The 19,278-nt window shown below is 36.1% G+C and overlaps 1 protein-coding gene across 4 annotated transcripts in view; it reads left to right on the top strand.

The window, feature by feature from the left end:
- The first annotated feature begins 2,389 nt into the window (after positions 1–2,389).
- dmd (dystrophin) overlaps positions 2,390–19,278 on the top strand; it is a 113,308-nt gene continuing 96,419 nt past the window's right edge. For 3 of the 4 annotated variants that reach the window (XM_081361872.1, XM_081361873.1, XM_081361875.1), the window contains exons 1-7: positions 2,390–2,634; positions 14,511–14,572; positions 15,416–15,508; positions 16,710–16,787; positions 17,238–17,330; positions 18,620–18,792; positions 19,088–19,206. In XM_081361872.1, coding sequence (XP_081217998.1) covers positions 2,553–2,634; positions 14,511–14,572; positions 15,416–15,508; positions 16,710–16,787; positions 17,238–17,330; positions 18,620–18,792; positions 19,088–19,206 — 700 coding nt within the window. In that variant the 5' untranslated portion in view covers positions 2,390–2,552. The remainder of the gene's footprint in view (positions 2,635–14,510; positions 14,573–15,415; positions 15,509–16,709; positions 16,788–17,237; positions 17,331–18,619; positions 18,793–19,087; positions 19,207–19,278) is intronic. The other variant, XM_081361874.1, reaches the window with a different exon arrangement.

Below are 19,278 nucleotides of genomic sequence, written 5' to 3'. Positions count from 1 at the left end.
CTTTGCTTTTGTAATGTGACTCATTTCTAATGGAAACTACTTTTATTGTGCTTTGGGTATTTTAGAAGGCTTGAAAGTCTGGCAAACTTGGATTCATCGCAAAATGCATCTTATAATAAGCGGGGGGGGGTTTTTGGATAATGAACATGTTTTAGATTGGTTTCAAACACAGCAATGAATTTTAATAGCAAAAAAACTTTAAGATTGTTTTAGTATTAGGCTTTTCTATGCATGCATGCACTCTATTTGTTTGGCAGTTTTTTAACCCAAATACTGATATTGTGCTATTGCAGGTATCTTGTTTATTAAACCAATTTTTGGATATTTTTGTTTTCCTCTTCTCATCAATTTGATCAGGCTGCTTAAAACATCCTGTGGATGTCAAAACATGTTTACTGAGTTAGAGCTATATTGCTCTTATGTTAAGGATTCTGTTTCCTGCTTTTTTATTTGGCCTCTTTTGTGAGAAGGCGACAGATTGTTTGTTTTTGTTTATTTCATTTATTCTTTCTCTGAAAAGACCTTCATAAGGCAAACAATCCCAAAGACATAAGAGCCGGACAGGCTTTTTTTTTTCAAAATTCCATTAACTGAATTACAAAGTACACTGGTATAAGCCTTATTCCCCCTTGATCAAATATTTTACTGATATCATGCCAGCGAATTCTGTTTACTTGTTTACGCTCCCCATGCCATGACAATAATCAAGCAGAATTGAATTTTATTTACATTTCTGAAATGTGTTCTTGCGTCAGAGTGGTATTTTAGGCGAGTCGGATCCAATATGGATGCACATACTGATGAGTCTACACTGTATATATTGAAAAATACCTCCCGAAGTGTTTCTATGCAGCATTAAAGCTTGATGCAGGTTCCTATTCCTATTATGCATAATTTATCAGTGTATGTTATTTCAAAGGAAAAAGGTTGTCTTAGTAATATTTCATGAAAATGAAATAAATTGCTCAGCACCTAGGCAACATGGACAGGAAAGAAAATGTAAGCTGAAGGTTTGTTATCAACTTAGTATATTGGAGTCAGTAAGATATTTTTGAAAGAAATTAATGCTTTTATTCAGCGAGGGTACATCAAATTGATTAAAAGTGACAGTAAAGACATTTATAATGCTACAAAAGATTTCTATTTCAAATAAATACTGCTGTTTTGAATTTTCTAGTCATCAAAGAATCCTGAAAAAAAAAATCCACAAAAAATAGAACTGTTTTTAACATTGATAACAATAAGAAATGTTTCTTAAAATGATAGTTCACCCAAAAATTTAAATGCTGCCATCATTTACTCACCCTGAAGTTGTACCAAACTTGTATACATTTCTATCTTCAAAAAAAAAAAAGAGAAGATATTCTGAAGAATATAGATAACCAAACAGTTGATGATCATCAACTGTTTGGTTACCTACATTCTTCAAATTATCTTCATTTGATTTCAGCAGAAGACAGAAATTCATACAGGTTTGGAACAACTTGAGGGTGAGTAAATTATGACAGAATTTTCATTTTTGGTTGAACTATCCTTAAGCACCAAATCAGAATATTAGAATGATTTCTAAAGGATCACGTGACACTGAAGACTGGAGTAATTGATACAGAAAATTCAGCTTTACCACCACAGGAATCAATTATATTTTAAAGCATATTAAAGGGATAGTTCACCCAAAAAATAAAAATACTTTCATCAATTACCCTCATGTACTTCCAAACCCGTAAGGCTTTCGTTCATGTTCGGAACACAAATGAAGATTCTGAGAGCTTTCTGTCCCTCCATTGACTCCCCATTGACGCCTCAAAAGGTTCATACAGAGATCGTAAAACTAATCCATATAAATTGAGGGGTTTAGTCCAAATTTTCTGAAGAGACTTGATCACTTTATATGATAAACTGTTTTAATTTGGGCTTTTATTCACATTTAACATTCACCAACTCACACATCAGTGGTAAATGGAAGCTCAAGCATGTTTGCTTGACTTGAGAGAACCAATGAGGTTCATTCTCATGTGTTACGCATCACGTTTGAGCGTCCGCAAGTTGGTTACTAAAGATTTGGAGATTCGAATCCCAAAGGGAGTAATATGAGCTATAACCATTGAGTCTTTGGGCGAGACACTTAACCCCAGATTGCTCCGGAGGGACTGTCGCTGTAATTAAGTGTAGGAAGTCACGCTTGATAAAACTGTGAACTTGAGTTTTTTTGCAAGAGCATTTATTGGTCATTTGTTGTCAAGTGGCATGGTGACTGATCCTTTACTGTTAGAAAATTTGTGCGTAAGAGTGAAATGAAGCAGGCCTTCATACCAACTCTATTTTAAGGCGAGAGTTTGCCACCTGTCTCTGCTTCTCTAGATGCCTTGACAGCTCGTTCCCCCCTATCATAACAGTCCACAGACAGTCTCGTCCCTGTGTCATTCACAAAAATTTCGGTTTGTTCAGAGGGCAGTGATTCCCGTCATTGGTGGAGTCTTGGTGTCTCTGTCCTTTTTCTGTTTATAAAACTACAGGATTGAAGGATTCAACGGCAGATTGGATCTTATGTCATGGCTGAAGCAGTGAGCCTACAGGACCAATTGGAGGAAGGTTTTGAGGATGAATTTGGAGAAATCATAAAAACTAGATCAGGTAGGAGAAATGATCATTTATTTATTTTAAAGGGAGGTCTTATTTCCTGTACATGCATTTGAATGGTTAATTAATTTTAAAATGTGGCTTATTCATTGTTTTTCAGTTTCAGATGAGTTCTCATTAGTAACACTTTTTTGATGGTCCCCCAACAAGACATTCTACTGACTATAAGTAACTTTGCAACTAGGGCTGCATGATATTGTAGAAAATTGCGATATGTGATAACAATATCACATAAACAATGCGATATTGGATATGCGATACGTGTAAATAAACTTAAATTATCTATAAAATATATTTAAAATTATATATACTTTTTGTGACAACAAAACATCCCTACAACTTCTGAAAGTGAACAGCAGTGTTTTACTGTAGTATAAGAAGTGTATATTTAACATCATTGTAAACCACGGGGTTTAGGGTTTCAGGGAGGCCTACATTAGGTTTATTGAACAACATAAACTGAATAATCAAATGTAAAAATAAAACACTGCTTAGTTTTCACTGTATTAATTAAATATATACTGATTCTTATTAAAGCTACAAAAGTTATTTAGCCAAGAGCAGTGAGTGATTTTCTCTGTATTTTACTCATGACCCCAGTTATTGCAAGCCGTTGCGATATGCATATCGCGATATATGCATTTGCGATATTTCGATAATTTCGATATATTGTGCAGTCCTATTTGCAGCTACATGTCAACTTATTATATACTACCCTGAACCCTAACACCTAACCTTAAACTAACAGTCTACTAATACTATGAGAGTAAGCTGACATGTTGTTGCAAAGTTACTTATAGTTAGTAGAATGTCTAAAGTGAACCATTGTAATAAAGTGCAACCACTTCTTAATAATAATCACTACGATTTGTATTTGCACTCCTAGCCACATTCAAAATGAAATAAAAAAATATATAAATGGACATTTACAGCAACATATTTGTTGGTGAAAATATTACGGCATCATATTTTAATATTTCTTTATCTCTGTTGATCATTTTGTAATGCAGATCAGACATACTATGAACCGTTTTGAACAGTCCTCTTTAAAATCTAATTTCTGGCCTGTGCTCCACCCTGAGTGAGTTCATATCTATTTTTTTTCCATCACTGTCATCCAGTATTCAGTAGGGATCATGAGTGATCTAGAAATGCTCTCTGGTGGAAATAGGACAGGTCTTAAAGAGCTTGAAATAGTTGCAGCTGCCTGGTGTTGGGTTTCAGTGTTTGAGTTTTAGCCATGTTGTTGTTGGCTTTTTTTGTTGTTTTGTTGGCAAGAAACTCTCTCTCGTGTTTTCATGTGAGTGTGTTTATGATCAGCAGTGAAAGTTAGGAGAAAGTAGCAAAATGAGTCAACAGCTTGATCAGCCAGAGGACACAAACAGTACTGTAAACCTCTGAGAAAAGAGCTTTAATAGAGGGCATCTGTTATCTGTGCTAAATCTCGCCGTACACTGGTTATTTAATGGTTGTTGGGTTTAGCAGGAAACTTTTGGTTACACTTTATTTTAAGGTGCCCTTGTTACAGTGTAATTATACAATATAGTACTGAGTAATATTGATTAATAACATGCACTTAGTTGCATGTAACTAATGCACAAGTTACTGTTATTTCTGTAGTAAATGCATGTAAAATGTGTAACTGGGACATTGTAAAATAAAGTGTTACAGTGCCTAACCTTTTATTTTACCTTTTTTATATATATATATATATATATATATATATATATATATATATATATATATATATATATATATATATATATATATATGAGATTAAAAAAGTTTTGTTATGTTTTAAGGTTCTTTTGATAGATTCTTTAAAATATTTGTTTCTGGTTTATCTAAAGCACCACTATATATAAATGGTTTTAAAATGAGCTAGACAGTGGCAAGGTATATACATGTATATATATCAAAATATCTGTTTGTATTATTTTAATGACATTAGAGCACATTTAACTGAAAAAAAGTAATTTTTTTTATAATTTTTTTTAAAGGTTCGCTTGTTGTTTATTGTGAATATTAGATGCCCCTCTATGCGACCGGCTCCAAAATGACATGTAACCTCTGGATGGGAGTGAGGTTTGGGGGGGTAGTTTAACAGAGGCCAGGTAGTAAGAGCTATATAAATAAACCTCACTCCCCTATAGCCTCAAGAGGCAAACTAGCAACAGATGCTAGAGAACGCAGTCTTTGGCGTCCTTGTTTGCGCGCCTGCCTCTGATCACCCTGATGGGGGTGAGTGTAATGGAGGCCAGCTAGTAAGAGCTGTGCAAGTAAACCTCACTGCCCTGGCCTCAAGAGGCGCACTAGAGACAGACTGTGATCTTTAGCGTCCTTGTTAGCATGCCCGCCTCCCATGTCGAAAACAACAGTCGAAGAAGAAAACCTAAAGCGCAGGCTACAGTGTTTCAGGCATATCCCGAATGAACGAATGACGTCTACCTTACTGACTACTCTGGCAGCAGCGACCTGTGAAATGGGAGGTTCAACTAATGGAGCCCAAGAAAATCTGGGCAAAACAGATTAAAGCTGACCTCTAAAACCAAAGGCTTAGCCTTCCTGATGCCAAATGCAAAGCTCTCAATCACCAAGCCTGAAAAACAATTGTACAAAACTTTGGTGATCCAGTGGCGCCGACTGCAACAAATCTTGTCCAATTGTTTGCTAAGGGTCTGAGTGAGAGTGAGATTGTTCAGTTGGGGGAGATAATAAACATGTCATAAAAATAATGTCATAGTAAAAAAAAAAACATATAGGCTTCATTTGTTGGATCTAAAATCTAGATTCTTATTTATGAATTTCTTTATTCTTATTTGTTTTGTCCTTTGATATTGGGGTGAAAAATGACCCAAAACGTTCTTTGTGGATCTTAAGTTCTCCTGGCTATAAACCCCTTTTTGGTGCTGATTGACTAGAACCCTTATTTATTTTTAAATGTGCGAGCATTTGTTTAAATGGGTTGCTGATGCCTTCTGAGGCTCCTGGTATTCAGTGGCATTTTTACAGTGGGGCGAGACAGTTCGACTCCTGGGAGAATTTGAGGTTGCAACTCTATCTTCTGCTCATGGTATCCAATCTATGGCTCTGTTTTGTGTTAAACTGCATACGGCCTGCAGGAGTGACTGACATGTTGACATCTGCCATAGAATCTTCTGACTCAAAAGATTTAAGAAATTCTCGAAATAACTTATGGTACCGCCTCTGCTTCACGTACTCCAGAGAGTACATTTTATCAAAGAGTATAAAATGTTTTTATGCTAGCTGTCAAAACATTGATATTTAAACCTTTGATATAATCAAATTTTACTGGGAAATTATAATGATAAAAAGCTGGGGGGGTTTCTTGTTGATGTGGGGCAGGATATGTTGTTAGCCTTTTCTGCTTGGGCCTCTCCCAGGGACAGTCAGTAGTATACTGGTGTTTCTATTTTTGGCTTTAATGGGAATATATATATATACAGTAGAAGATATAACTCTGTATGAACAGCCACTGTAAGGCAGTGTTGAGCATGTTCTACTGAAAACAGCATTCAGATCTCCTTAAAATCTCTCTCTCTCTCTCTCTCTCTCTCTCTCTCTCTCTCTCTCTCTCTCTCTCTCCCTCTCCCTCTCCCTCTCCCTCTCCCTCTCCCTCTCCCTCCCTCCCTCCCTCCCTCCCTCAGTCACTGGAGACCTCTGATCATTTTTTCATTACATAACCAGAGAAGCACACTGTTAAAACTAAAGGAGTCTCAAGTATCCTATTGTATTCTTAAGAAATGTCTATTTCAAGCACCTCAAAAGCTTTTTATTTTTAATGATGGCTACTGGAGAAAATGTTGACCATCTTTAGAGTTCTTGCAAGAACAAACTTTATATTAATCAAACCTTTCCTCAGAAAACTGTCATGTCTTCACACATTTTTTTAAAGTAAATTTCAAGACATTAAATAAATGAAATAAAATGTACAGTACTTCAACAGATAAAACTCAACAGATTTTTTTTTTGTGTGTGTGCAAAAATGGGTAATTATGCGAGAAAAGACATCCTCACAAAGCAAAAAAAGTAAATAAACAGTGAAGCACAACTAGCAAACAGTGAAATCATGCAACTTTTTATATTATATTTCATATATATATATATATATATATATATATATATATATATATTATTTTTTTTTTTTTTTTTTTTTAGTTTTTTTTTTTTAGTTTGTATGATACTGGTAATTTTTTATATCTCTAAACCTCGAAATTAACTTCAGGGCTCATTACCAAACAAGTAGCCTATAATTAATGAATCAGTTACTTTACTTTCTACATGTTTGAATGCACCGTGGGTGGCATTCTGGGGAGTCCTCAAGGGAGTCTCCAGTATCTTCTCATGTTACAGTGTGGAGTGAACAGATAAGTTTTGGATTAAAATACTTTTCATCACTTTAGAAACATCAGGTGTTTACTGCACTCTATCAGGGTGTGTTTTAAAGCCCTGGGGGCTTTTATGACATTTGCTGTTCACTCTTTTCTGCAGTTATTCATCAAATACACAAGCAATGGTTGGCATGGCTGGAGAAAAATGACATTGAAAATGAGATCTACACCCCTGGTTGGCATTTTAAAAATTCAAATGACAACTTGTAGGCCTACTTAAAATGGAAACACTGCACATACAGTCCCCGAATGAAAACCAGACTGCTTGAATGAACAGCTCAAAGACACTGGCCTGTATTTTGGATGTTATGATTGTTCTCCGAGTCTGATTGAACTGTTGCTGCAATTTTATACTTCCACCTGCTTCTGTTGAACACTATTGTGTACAAAAAATATACAACCATTTTGTTTGAGAAAGAACTACTGATGAGATAATAATATAGATAGATTTTCACTTTCAGTATACTACCACTACACACAATGCTCTTCCAAGAGACATAAAACAAAAGAAATGCAATTCTCTTATTTCAGAGTTGAAAAATTCCACAAGAATGGATTAAAAACACAGACTGTTACTTATTTCGGATTTCTCTGGCAGATGAACAGATGGCATGGTGATGTTTTGAGTAATCACCCTCAAGCCATCCTAGGTGTTGTAGCTATGTGACTTTCTTTTTTCAGCCAAACACAGAGTTATATTAAACAATAATAATATCCTGGCTCTAATTTATTTTTAATACATACTATGGAAGTCAACGGGACCCATCAAGTGTTTGATTACAAACATTCTTTCAAATATCTTCTTTTGTGTTCAGCAGAAGAAAGAAATTCATAGGTTTGGAGCAACTTGAGGATGAGTAAATGACAGAATTTTTATTTTTGGGTGAACTATCCCGTTACAATTTTTTTTTTTTTTTTAAACAAAACACCCAAATGTTTTGTGATATATTTGTAATATGAGATAAATAATGACAGTGTTTTATGTTTGTGTTATGCGTCCCTGACCAAAAATGCTCGCGCACCCTAGTGTTGCTATGGTTACCACGATTTCTGTTCTCGAGCGTCTATTTACTGCTTGCTGACAATATGCGCTCTGAGTGACTAACTTGTAATCTAACTTTCCTACTTACGGAAATATAAGGAACTCAAATTGAAACGAGGTTATTATTGGCACCGTGTAATGAGCCTACCTCCCACCATAAACAAGTTAAATAAAGTTGTTCATTATATCCATGTGGTATCGATCCCTGTGGCGAACTATCGTTCCCCGTTAGATAGAGCTGTAGTCAATCAGCCCGCATGCCAGAGCAGAGCACCGCTACACCTGCCGGTATCAACGGATCACAGCAGGGCTACAACTGCACTCAAGTGAGGGAGTACGACAAAATAAAGCGGCAAAGTGTCCACCTACAGTTCCTTCTCCAATTCATCAACGGCTTTAGGCATGGACGAGTCCGTTTAACAGCAAGGGAACCGGATAATCAAACTGAGCTCGCTGTGTTTATATACACAGGTAACGGATACTCACCACAAACCCGACTGCCTGCGACTCTAAAAGCCATTACGGAGGAAATAGTTGCGCTTGTTATGGTCTAAAAGCCTCATTTAGGTAAGACTGAATCATCATACTGAAATACTCTTCCAGTGTGAGGTGATTGTTTGGCTGTTGACGGCTTTTATTACGGCATGTCACGTAAGATTTAACCAGATTTAACAATAGATCCTCCAGCCGGGTGCGTCTTATCTATAAAGGGATCTGTTCTCGTGCACGGACAGTTTTGTTTTAGTGTTAATTAAGCGTGCACGGGTGTCTTTCGTTGTTGTTTCTTGTGTACTCTTCTGGTGAATCGTTGAACGTGCGCACTTTGTATTTAGTCGTGATTTTATAGACGAATGTGAGAGAAAGTTTGGTGGTAGTCTGCTGTTAAACTACACGCAGTTCAATCACATGCGCTGTTGCCACAAAGACACGCTGAGTATTTCCAGTCTCATCGAAACATTTGGGCTCGCGCTTGTAAATTGCCAGGGGAAAAAACGAAGCTGGGTGGCTGTGGTGGAAACGTATGGCTGTAATCTGTGAATACAGTCTTCCCTCGGATGTGTGTGCTGAGATTAGGCGGCTAAAGGCAGGTGTGTGCGTCCAGCGTCTTTGTATTTGCCCGTTAGCTTCGGCTCAAGCCCGTCACTCACCCCATCATCCTATTTGCACAAGGGCGGATATAATCCAGCAGCAGCTGCCACCTGCCTGGAGTCACGCCTCCGATCAATGGCAAGCTATGCTTTCATTCTCCTGTCTGTCTGCTCACATTATTCTGTCTGCCAGATCGGGCTCTCTAAGGTTTATTTATTTATTTGATACTTTTATTATGTCTTCCATTCCAATCTTCCAATCATTTCCATAGACATGATAATTTGATTCTATTTTTATCCCCCAGCATTCATATATAAAATTAAACCTATATACACCATAACTAATAATATTAAATCCTAAATGCATGCATTTTCCGGTCCTCGGAGTGTTACCTGGGACGTTTAAAGGGTTCGTTCACCCAAAAATGAATGTCTTATGTCTTTCTATACCTTTTAGACTTTTGTTCATCTTCGGAACTCATAAAGATCCTTTGTCTCCATTGACAGCTACGCAACTACCACTTTGAACCACGCTGCACACTTCAAAAGTCCATAAGAGATAGTAAAACTAATCCATATATGAACTGAGCAGTTTAGTACAAATTTGCTGAAGGACAACTTGGCTTTCACTTTCTTGAGAAAGCTCAAACGTGCTGCGTAACGCGAGAATGAACCTCATTGGTCTCAAACGTCAAGCGAACATGCTTGAGCTTCCGTTTACCACTACTGATGTGTGAGTTGATGTATGTTTACATGTGCATGAAAGTCTAAATTAAATCTGTTCATTATATAAATCGATCGTGTCTCTTCAGAACATTTGGACTAAACCTCTAAATTCATATGGATTAATTTAACAATCTCTTTATGAACTTTTTGAAGAATCAGTGGTAGTTGCACAGCTGTCAATGGAGGGACAGAAAGTGCTCCGATTTCATTAAAAATATTTTCATTTGTGTTCCAAAGATGAACGAAAGTCTCAGGTTTGGAACGACATTAGGGTGAATTTTCATTTTTGGGTGAACTAACTCTTTTCACTGTTTATTGTTTGTGTTCACAGCAGTTCAGACCACAGTGTGTAAGCATTGCGAATAGAACACTGGTACTATTTGGTCGCTATAGGCTTGCATAATTCTATTTACCGAAGTAGTGGTTATGGACATAACTACTGCTAAAATATTAGTGTTCATACTGCTAAAAATGAACATTGTGATTGTATATTATTGCGTTAGTACATAAAACTTTATCAAATAGAGTAAGCGTGGGCTTTAAGCCACTGCAGCCAATCACAACAGACTGGGCCGTCTGACCAATCAGAGCAGAGTCAGCTCGTGGAAAGGAGGGGTTTAGAGAGAGTATCTTCGAATGAATCGTTTCAGACTTTTTGAGAAATGAGGTGATGTGCAATGTATATTATGAGTAAAAAAAGTGTTTTTTTTTTTACCTTGGATGCATGTAAATCTATTGTAGGAGACCTTCGAAACAAAATTTGGAACTTTTCAAATAGCATATAAGGGCACTTTAATAATAGGCTACTTTTTTTCAAAAACAGTTATTGTTTATACAATTATTTAAAATTATATTATCAGTTTTCCAAATACGCAACTCCAGTTCAAAATGCATTTCAAAATGCAGTTGTTGACATGGATCATGTGTGTGTATATATATATATATATATATATATATATATATATATATATATATATATATATATATATATATATATATATATATATATATATATATATATTCCAGAATCAAGATCCTGGTTTACATTTGTTTATATGTTCTATCTCCCACTTTTCTTTGATTTTATGTGAATTTACACCATTAATTTCCAGCAGTTTTATATATTTGTCCAATTACATTTTCAGATTCATGATTTTTATTAACGTTTGTTTTGGTTTGAATATTGCTTAAAACATTTGGGTTCACTTTTATTTAAACACGTTTGCTATTATCACCTGCAGAGCCAAGGCTAAATTCCTTTTCATTTCAGTGCATTATTATCCGGCTGTTTCAGAAATGATAATTGTCACAACCAGGCAAAAACAACTATTATGGGCTTTTGATTGCACATTATGACAGGAGGACGTCAAGCAAGGTGTTTAACACCTTTATTTGTTGACAGACGTTTGTTCACACTCTTTTGCATAAAACTATAATTCAGTGAGAGCGCTCTGTGAAAGATGTTATGTCAGATAACCAAACATGCTCTTAATTTGGTGACATCTAAATGATCCTAAATATTCTGCCATCATTTACTCACCCTCAAGTCTTTAGAAACGCATTTCTTTCTTCCCCGGAACACAAAAGGAGTTATTTATAGCAAAATGTCCTTCTGCTTTTTCCATATAATGAAAATAAACGGTGGCCACAGCTGTTTCTCAAATAAAGTTATTGTATGGCTTCAGAAGACTTGAAATTTTTATGCTATTTTAAAGGTTCATAATCCTAATTTAGTTTTGGGGGTCTCCTAAAATCGATTTACATGCATCAAAGATAAAAGATAAAAAATAAAAAATAAAAATTCTCATGATATACATTCCACATCACCTCATTTCTCAGAGTTTGAAACCGGTTTGTTTGAATATTCAGTCTTTCTAAACATCACCCCCCTTTCTGAGAGCCTACTTTGCTCTGATTGGTCAAATGGCCCAGTCCGATGTGATTGGTCGACCATTACCATATCTGAATTTCAGCTCTGGAAGCTTCCTCAGCGCTTGTTACACAGGGATATGAATGATGGCTTTGTTTTTTTTCCCATATCAATTCAAGCACGAGTCCTAATCCTTTGGAAGTGCATGCAAAGTGGATTTGCAGCGCTGATAACAGAATCTTCTGGACATGTCCACAACACGAACCAAACTCTTCCAGACCTCAGCTAATGAAAACCATAGGTGTTGATTATGCAAATTTGTTACAATGTTTCTTAGGTATTTTACAGGAAATGGGACTAAACTCGTTTCGGCAGTTCAAAATCGATTCTTTTTTTTTAGGAGACTAAAAACTTGTGCACTTTTTTTCTTTAAAACTTTGCCGACCTTTTACCTTCACAACCAGCTGTATTACACACTGCATGAAAGGTAATATTCGGAAAAAGCCTTTTAATTTTGGAGGGAATTAACACATTAATGTAGCGACTGCACATTTTAACTTTTTACAGTGCAGATTAGTTTTTGTTTAGCAAATGAGTCATCCGACCAACTAAAATACTTTCTTTCAAATGTGGCAAAATTAATTGTGTCTTAAAGTTTAGGCAGTTTGTGAATGGACACTGCGGGAAGTCGTCTACCCTGTTGTGTTTCTGAACCTGAAGAAGGCTGAAATATAATTTCCCTGTCAAATCCTGAGCTTTTAAAAGCAGCTAATTTAGAGCTTTCTAGATCAATAGCAGTAATCCTGTAAGATAATGTGAAGGTTCCCTCAGCAACAAAATACTTTGGCTACAATAATCAGCTTTTCCTTTGTGTGGTGCTGCTGTATTCTGCGCATTTTGTCAAGGGGTTGACAGTATAATTGAAGCGGATTGTGTTAATCAAGTAAAAGAATGACTTTTGCCATTATGGAACGTTAAGAGATATCTGATTTGCTGCAGAAATTATTGATCTGCGATAAGAATAGTTCTCGATTGCTGCTTTTTGCAGTGTTAAGATGACTTCTCTACAGCAAAGAACTCAAATTAGCCTGGGTAAATGGCATTGCTTTCAAGAACTGAAATTTGTGGTCTGCATGGGATAACTGATGCTTTTAGATGAAAACGATGCACTATTTTTAGCTGATTATGTTGTTATGTATGATATTCTATTTTAGCAAATTTGTAGAAAGAGAATGTAAATGATGTGTAAAACGTATTAAAACATTATTTTATCCTTTATTTTATATTTATGGTCTATTTTTAATTTATTTTAGGTCTTTATAACTGATTTAATCTTATTCAGTGTTTGATCATTAACAATGCCTTTAGTCTTCTGACATATTATAACAGCAAAACCGTGTGAGTGTGTGTGTTATTGCGATTATAAGCATGACATGGTGCAGTCAGGCTTGAAACGAATCTGAGCCATGCTACTGTGATTATACCTTCAGCTGAAGTGTAGGCTGACCAATGGGAACAATGAACTGAAACTACCCATTTCATGATGATTATTGCAATGGAGGCAAAAACAACTGGAAGCTTAAAATCAATTATGCATGAAAATGCTGTCATCCACGCCGACTCTGGAAAGCTTGTGATTCACCACCTAGTGCTTTATGTGCATAAGGAAATAATCAAACAATTCTTAATCAATCCTAACGATTCTGGACGGTTTGTAGATTACATGATAACTCTGCCACACCTGTATGACTTTCTTTCTTGCATGGAGCACAAAAGGAGATATTTAGCAGAATGTCAAAGCTGCACTTTTCCAATAAAAGTAGATGCAGAACAGGGACCGCCTTGGCTAGATAATTCCTTTTGTGCCCCATACGAGGAAGACGAAAGATGGCAGGATTTTCATTATAGGGGTGAACTCTAGCTTTAATATCATCAGGGCCCCTAGATAAGAATTACACTGTTGCAATCAATCTCAAACCAAAGCAAGCTGAGAGGATGGAGCACAGAGATCTGAATCAAAGCAATTGGAGAATATTAGAGCAGGGAACAACACAAGCTCTTAATGTGATATGAAAGCTAAATGTTCTTTGTACTGATTGATTTTTAATGTTCCCAACACCCGACATTTCCTTCACTTTCTTTGCAAATGCAAGTGACTTTCTGGCATTTTATGAACAGTTTTTATTCGTGGGCAATCCCACAAAGACGACTTTTTACACAACAAATCGAATTTTTTATTTTTTATTTTTTTTTCTGGATTCTCGATCTTGTCAATTGCTTGTTTGCAATTTCGTATCGCCGAACCGTGTATTAAATGTAATTAAAAGTGAATAGGAATAATAGAGGAATTACTAAGGAGGTTCTTTGGCTTTTCTTATCAATCTTTCACTTTACTCAGTCATTGTGTTTGTAAGGGTTGCCCGATCTACACCCTCAGTCTCTCAGAACTAATCTTCTTTTGAATGCTAGCTGATCATTGATCTGTATATACCCTCAAACTTGTCTCAGGTCTGTCAGGGGCTTTTTTCTCATTCTCTTTGTATTTAGCCTTCCTCATATCAAATGCCACAACGTAGTGAATATTTCTTATTGACCACAGAGGGCTTTTTTATTCTTATGAAGATCTATGCTGTTACGTAGTTGTACAGCTTTACAATTTTTAAGGAATTAAATGAGAAAGATTTGTTTGAAATTAGCTGGACAATATTGACTGTGATCTCTCTCATTTTCAGATGAAAGAGAAGATGTTCAAAAGAAAACCTTCACGAAATGGATAAACTCACAGTTTGCTAAGGTAATCTTACTTGAGCCTTGTTTTTATCATGTGTTGAAATAACACTGAATCACCCTTAATGGCAAATAAAAATGCTTTTATCAATTGGTTTTAACTAACCGATTTAGACAATCTTTATATTGCGATTTTCTGAAAAATGTTCATGGTTTTCTCTTGTTGCAAAAGCGTGTTATAGGTGTATAAACTGAAATGCTGTTATTCATCCACCTACAACATGGTGGGTGGATGAGGAGACATAAGGTAGACAAGCCTGATATCAAGGTTAAAAGTTAAGATTCACACTTGCACATAGTCTTGATCTTAAGGTTAAAAGTTAAGATTCACACACGCTTAAAGTCTTGTCACGAACCTCCATCTGTCAGGATGTGAGTGTGAATGCTTGAATGTGTGCTTTAGAATTGTTTGTTTGACGTTCCACGCTTCCAGGTAAGGCATTTCAAAACAGAGGTTTTTGTATTCTCTTTGTAACTCTGTTAGCATCCTTTTACAGTATGTTAACAGAGGAAGGACATCAGTTCTTTGTCCTTCAAACTGAGAGAGAAGTGTTTGCTTCAAGGCAAAGCTGTGGGGGTTTATTTTGGATAATACACACTCATAAATACTCCACTTTAAATACTATATAAATACTTTTATTTAAATGTGAACATATCCCTATGCCTTAAGGTACGGTATCTTTATTTTTCCGATGTTTAAACTGCCAATGTGAATGCTAAGCGGATCAGGACTAAATGTTTTTTTTGGTCCGGACCAAACAAACCAACTATAAGCACATCCTAGAGGCCTAAATACATGTTCCCAAAGACCCTCAGCCTTAATTTTCTACAAGTTCTGTTTATTCTCTAGACAAGACGACCCCCTGTTGATGACCTTTTTACCGATCTGTGTGATGGCCGACGTCTTCTTGAACTCCTGGAGGGTCTGGTTGGCCATGAACTAGTAGGTTCATCTTTAAATAAGAAACATTCTCCTTACAGGAATAGTTCACCCCAAAAGTACACTTTTTGTGTAATATAGAACATTTTGGGGATAACTGAAGTCGGCATGAAACAAAAATTGTGATAGTCTTTTCCTCCCTATTGTGACATACTAAATCCGAGTAAAACAGCTTCTCGAACAAAAACAAATGTAGGGCGGGACTTGATTTCGTCCATCAGGAATTGATTTGATTGGTGTGGTTTGCTATTGCTGTGATGTCATATGTGTGACAGGTTGTCCCGTCCTCGGGTCAGAAACGCATCACCAGAGAAGAGATACAAGAGAGAGGGGACGTTATTTTGTTTAAAGATTACTAGGGCACATTTATAAAAAATGAAAAAAAGTGTATAAATACTGCAATATTCTATATAAAATAAGAAAATAAGAACTGCCCATTTTAATTTCATGGTGACTTTAAGCAAAGACTATAGATATAGAAAGACGGTTCACTTCTATTACTTATGAATGGGAGAAACAGCAACAATCAGCAATATGGCAGAATGTGTCCCGCCTTCTAAGTAAAAGTGCCTATCGCTGATTGGAAAAGTCATTGCGTCACTGCAGCTGCCATTAGAAGCTCCGGTTCCCATAGAAACCTGATACTCGCACTTAGGACTGCACATGCACATTGGCTGGTTGCATGTACACTATTTGAGCATTAGAACGACATTTATGGGACAGTTCATTTCAGATTTTGTTGTTAATTTGAAATATGTTATTTAATTGTGAGTTTTGCAAGCAGTTTTTGAGATTTCAGGATTTCCCCATTCAAATAGATAGGAATTGGTCGTAGATGCCTGAAATAGCAAATATGGTCGCAGAGTGAGCAGATATTCCTTGATAGGGTCTTTGCTTTAAGAACTTTTTTTTTAGGTTATGTGTGTATGTGTTAAATACAAATACCGTGATATTTACTGTTCTGGGCATAACGGCCACCCCTTCATTAGGGAGAAAATTATGACAGAACTTTCATATTTGGGCGAACTATCCTTTTAATTGGCTCTGCTGGGTTATATTCTGAGACACGCTTCTTTGTTCTATTTTTATCAAGGAAAAAATACTCCTGGTTTCAAAGCATTTGGACAAGGATGAGTGCATAACTGGTTGAATTCCTTTGCAATGGATGCTCTAAGTTCAGTTCTGATATATTCCCCATTTGCAGGTTAAAGAACGTGGTTTCACTCGAGTGCACTCCCTCAACAATGTTAACAGGGCCCTGCAGATCCTTCAGAAGAACAATGTGAGTTAATTGGTTCAACTGGCTGTTTTACTATTCGCAGCTCTTGGAATTTCAATGTTTCGGTTGAGCTTTTTCAATAAATGCAAGACAAAATTATGCCGAAGAAAAATTTACAGTTTGATAAGATAATGGTAACTATCCATTTCACTGATACAAAAGCTGCTTTGCTTGATAAAACGTAGTTAAACATCCAGGCAGCTTGAAAATGGGTTTGAAGAACCAAATAAAAGCCAAGTAAGATTGCAAATTCTAAGGTCTGGTTGAAGTAATTTTCCAGCAAATATTAAACTGTTGATATCAAAAACAGTTGATGTGACTGAAATATCTGATGCTTATCTTGTTTAAATTCAACATAAAATCAAAAGTGACCCTGTTTGCTTTCTTAATACATGCTCCTGGTCAAATTATGTGCAGTTAAGGTTCTTGCATTTAAATCTTCTCCATTTTTAGGTTGAGCTGGTGAACATAGGAGGAGCTGACATTGTAGATGGGAATCATAAACTGATCCTGGGGCTCATCTGGAGCATCATTCTCCACTGGCAGGTATGAGAGTTCAATACAGTGAAATCAGACCCACAATCTTTCTGGTTTGCCTTCAAGGGCAGTAGCACACTAAAGGACCTTTATCATTCGTTATGTTGGTCTATCAAAGATTTTATGTGTAGCACATTTGCAGTGGACTGTCATGTGGCTTATCTGTACAGGAATTCGTTTCCTCTGTGTTTTTTCTGTTCATCTGATAAGGTGGCACTACTGTGGTTTATGTTCAGAGCTATTGATGTCCTCTTCCCTAGGCTTATGTTGGCAGTGGTTATTGCAATAAAGACTCAGTAACGTTTCAGCATTGATATTGATTTAAATGGCAGTATCGCGGTACAGTTATACAGTGGTAAAATTACAGTGCTAAATGATTACAATATATATTATGGTGCTGCTGACTGATTACCATATTCATTTACCTTCAAATTGACATCATACTCCCTGTTATTACAAGATTACCATGGTGTTATAATGGTACATATCCAAAAACATGGTAATACCATGGTAATCTTAGATATACAAGATTTTGCAGCCATTAAGATTTTTGGTTGTTGCAAGGATGTATTTCATTGATCAAAAGTGACCGTAAAGTAGTAAAAATGGATTTATTTTCCACATTGATAACAATAAAAAATGTTTCTTATGTTTCATCAAAGCATATTAGCATGATTTCTGAAGGATCATGTGACATAGAATACTGTAGAGTAATGATGCTGAAAATTCAGCTTTGCCATCACAGGAATAAATTACATTTGAAAAATATTGTAAAGTAGAAAATGTTTATTTTAAACTGTACCAATATTTCATAATATTACTGTTTTGACTGTATTTTTGATCAAGTAAATTCCGCCTTGCTGAGTGAGAGACTTTCAAAAATCGTACAGACTGCAAACTTTTAAATCGTTGTGTATACCATGGTATTATTGACTGATTACCATTTTCTTGTACCTAGTATTTACTCCTAGGCATTTCAAAGAATTGCATGATATTACCGTGGGACACAGCCAACCAGGATATAACAATCGTTCTTTGATAGCATGATACTGACTGATATATACCATATTCATATATATACCATCTACTACTGTTAGTTATTTGCATGATATGTGAAGGAAATGTAATGAAATGTTATTACCAAGGTACAGTGCATGTCCAAAGATTATGGTTTTACTATTGTCTGTGTCAAAAACATAGTATCACCATATTGCCATTGTCAGCTTTATCATGTCATGTTTGCTATATTCGTCACTGTTCTGATAAATATGTATACATACTCTCCTTTTACCGCACAGGTTAAGGATGTGATGAAAGATGTCATGGCAGACTTACAGCAGACCAACAGTGAAAAGATTCTGTTAAGTTGGGTCAGGCAGTCCACTAAAAACTACAGAGACATCAATGTGGTCAACTTCTCCAGCTGCTGGACGGATGGCTTTGCCTTCAATGCTCTCATCCACAGCCACAGGTGCTGTTATATTATGGGTGCTTTTATTGAAAATCACAGAAATCATGCTTTCATGACTAATGAAATTTAAAATTAATGTTTTATATTCATTGGTCTTAAACTGCATGGTTGAATACTAGCTTGGCCTGAAGCAATTTTTGAAGCTTATTGTTTTTCTATTTTTCCCGTGTAGTTCATTTGGGTAATGAACCAGCTGTTTTGATCTGCTTTAAGCTATTTCAAGCATGTGCACAGAAAAGTAAGTTATTAACTATCTTATAATATTTTTTTTCTTTATTTTTTTTTTTTTTGTCAGGCCGGAGCTGTTTAACTGGAGTGTGGTGGAGCAACAGGATAATGCCATTGAGAGACTGGATCATGCCTTCAACGTTGCGGAGAAGAGTTTAGGCATCGACCGACTGTTGGACCCTGAGGGTATGACCTCCTCCTTTCTTCTTCTTGTTCACATTAGCCTTTGAAGTTGTTCTGAGTAATACAGACAGGGCT

Source organism: Scardinius erythrophthalmus (genome assembly GCF_964197995.2).
Source record: "Scardinius erythrophthalmus genome assembly, chromosome: 3".
In the NCBI taxonomy this organism is placed as follows: domain Eukaryota; kingdom Metazoa; phylum Chordata; class Actinopteri; order Cypriniformes; family Leuciscidae; genus Scardinius; species Scardinius erythrophthalmus.
Note: the sequence above shows the minus strand (reverse complement) of the source record. Positions and strands in the feature narration are given on the sequence as shown.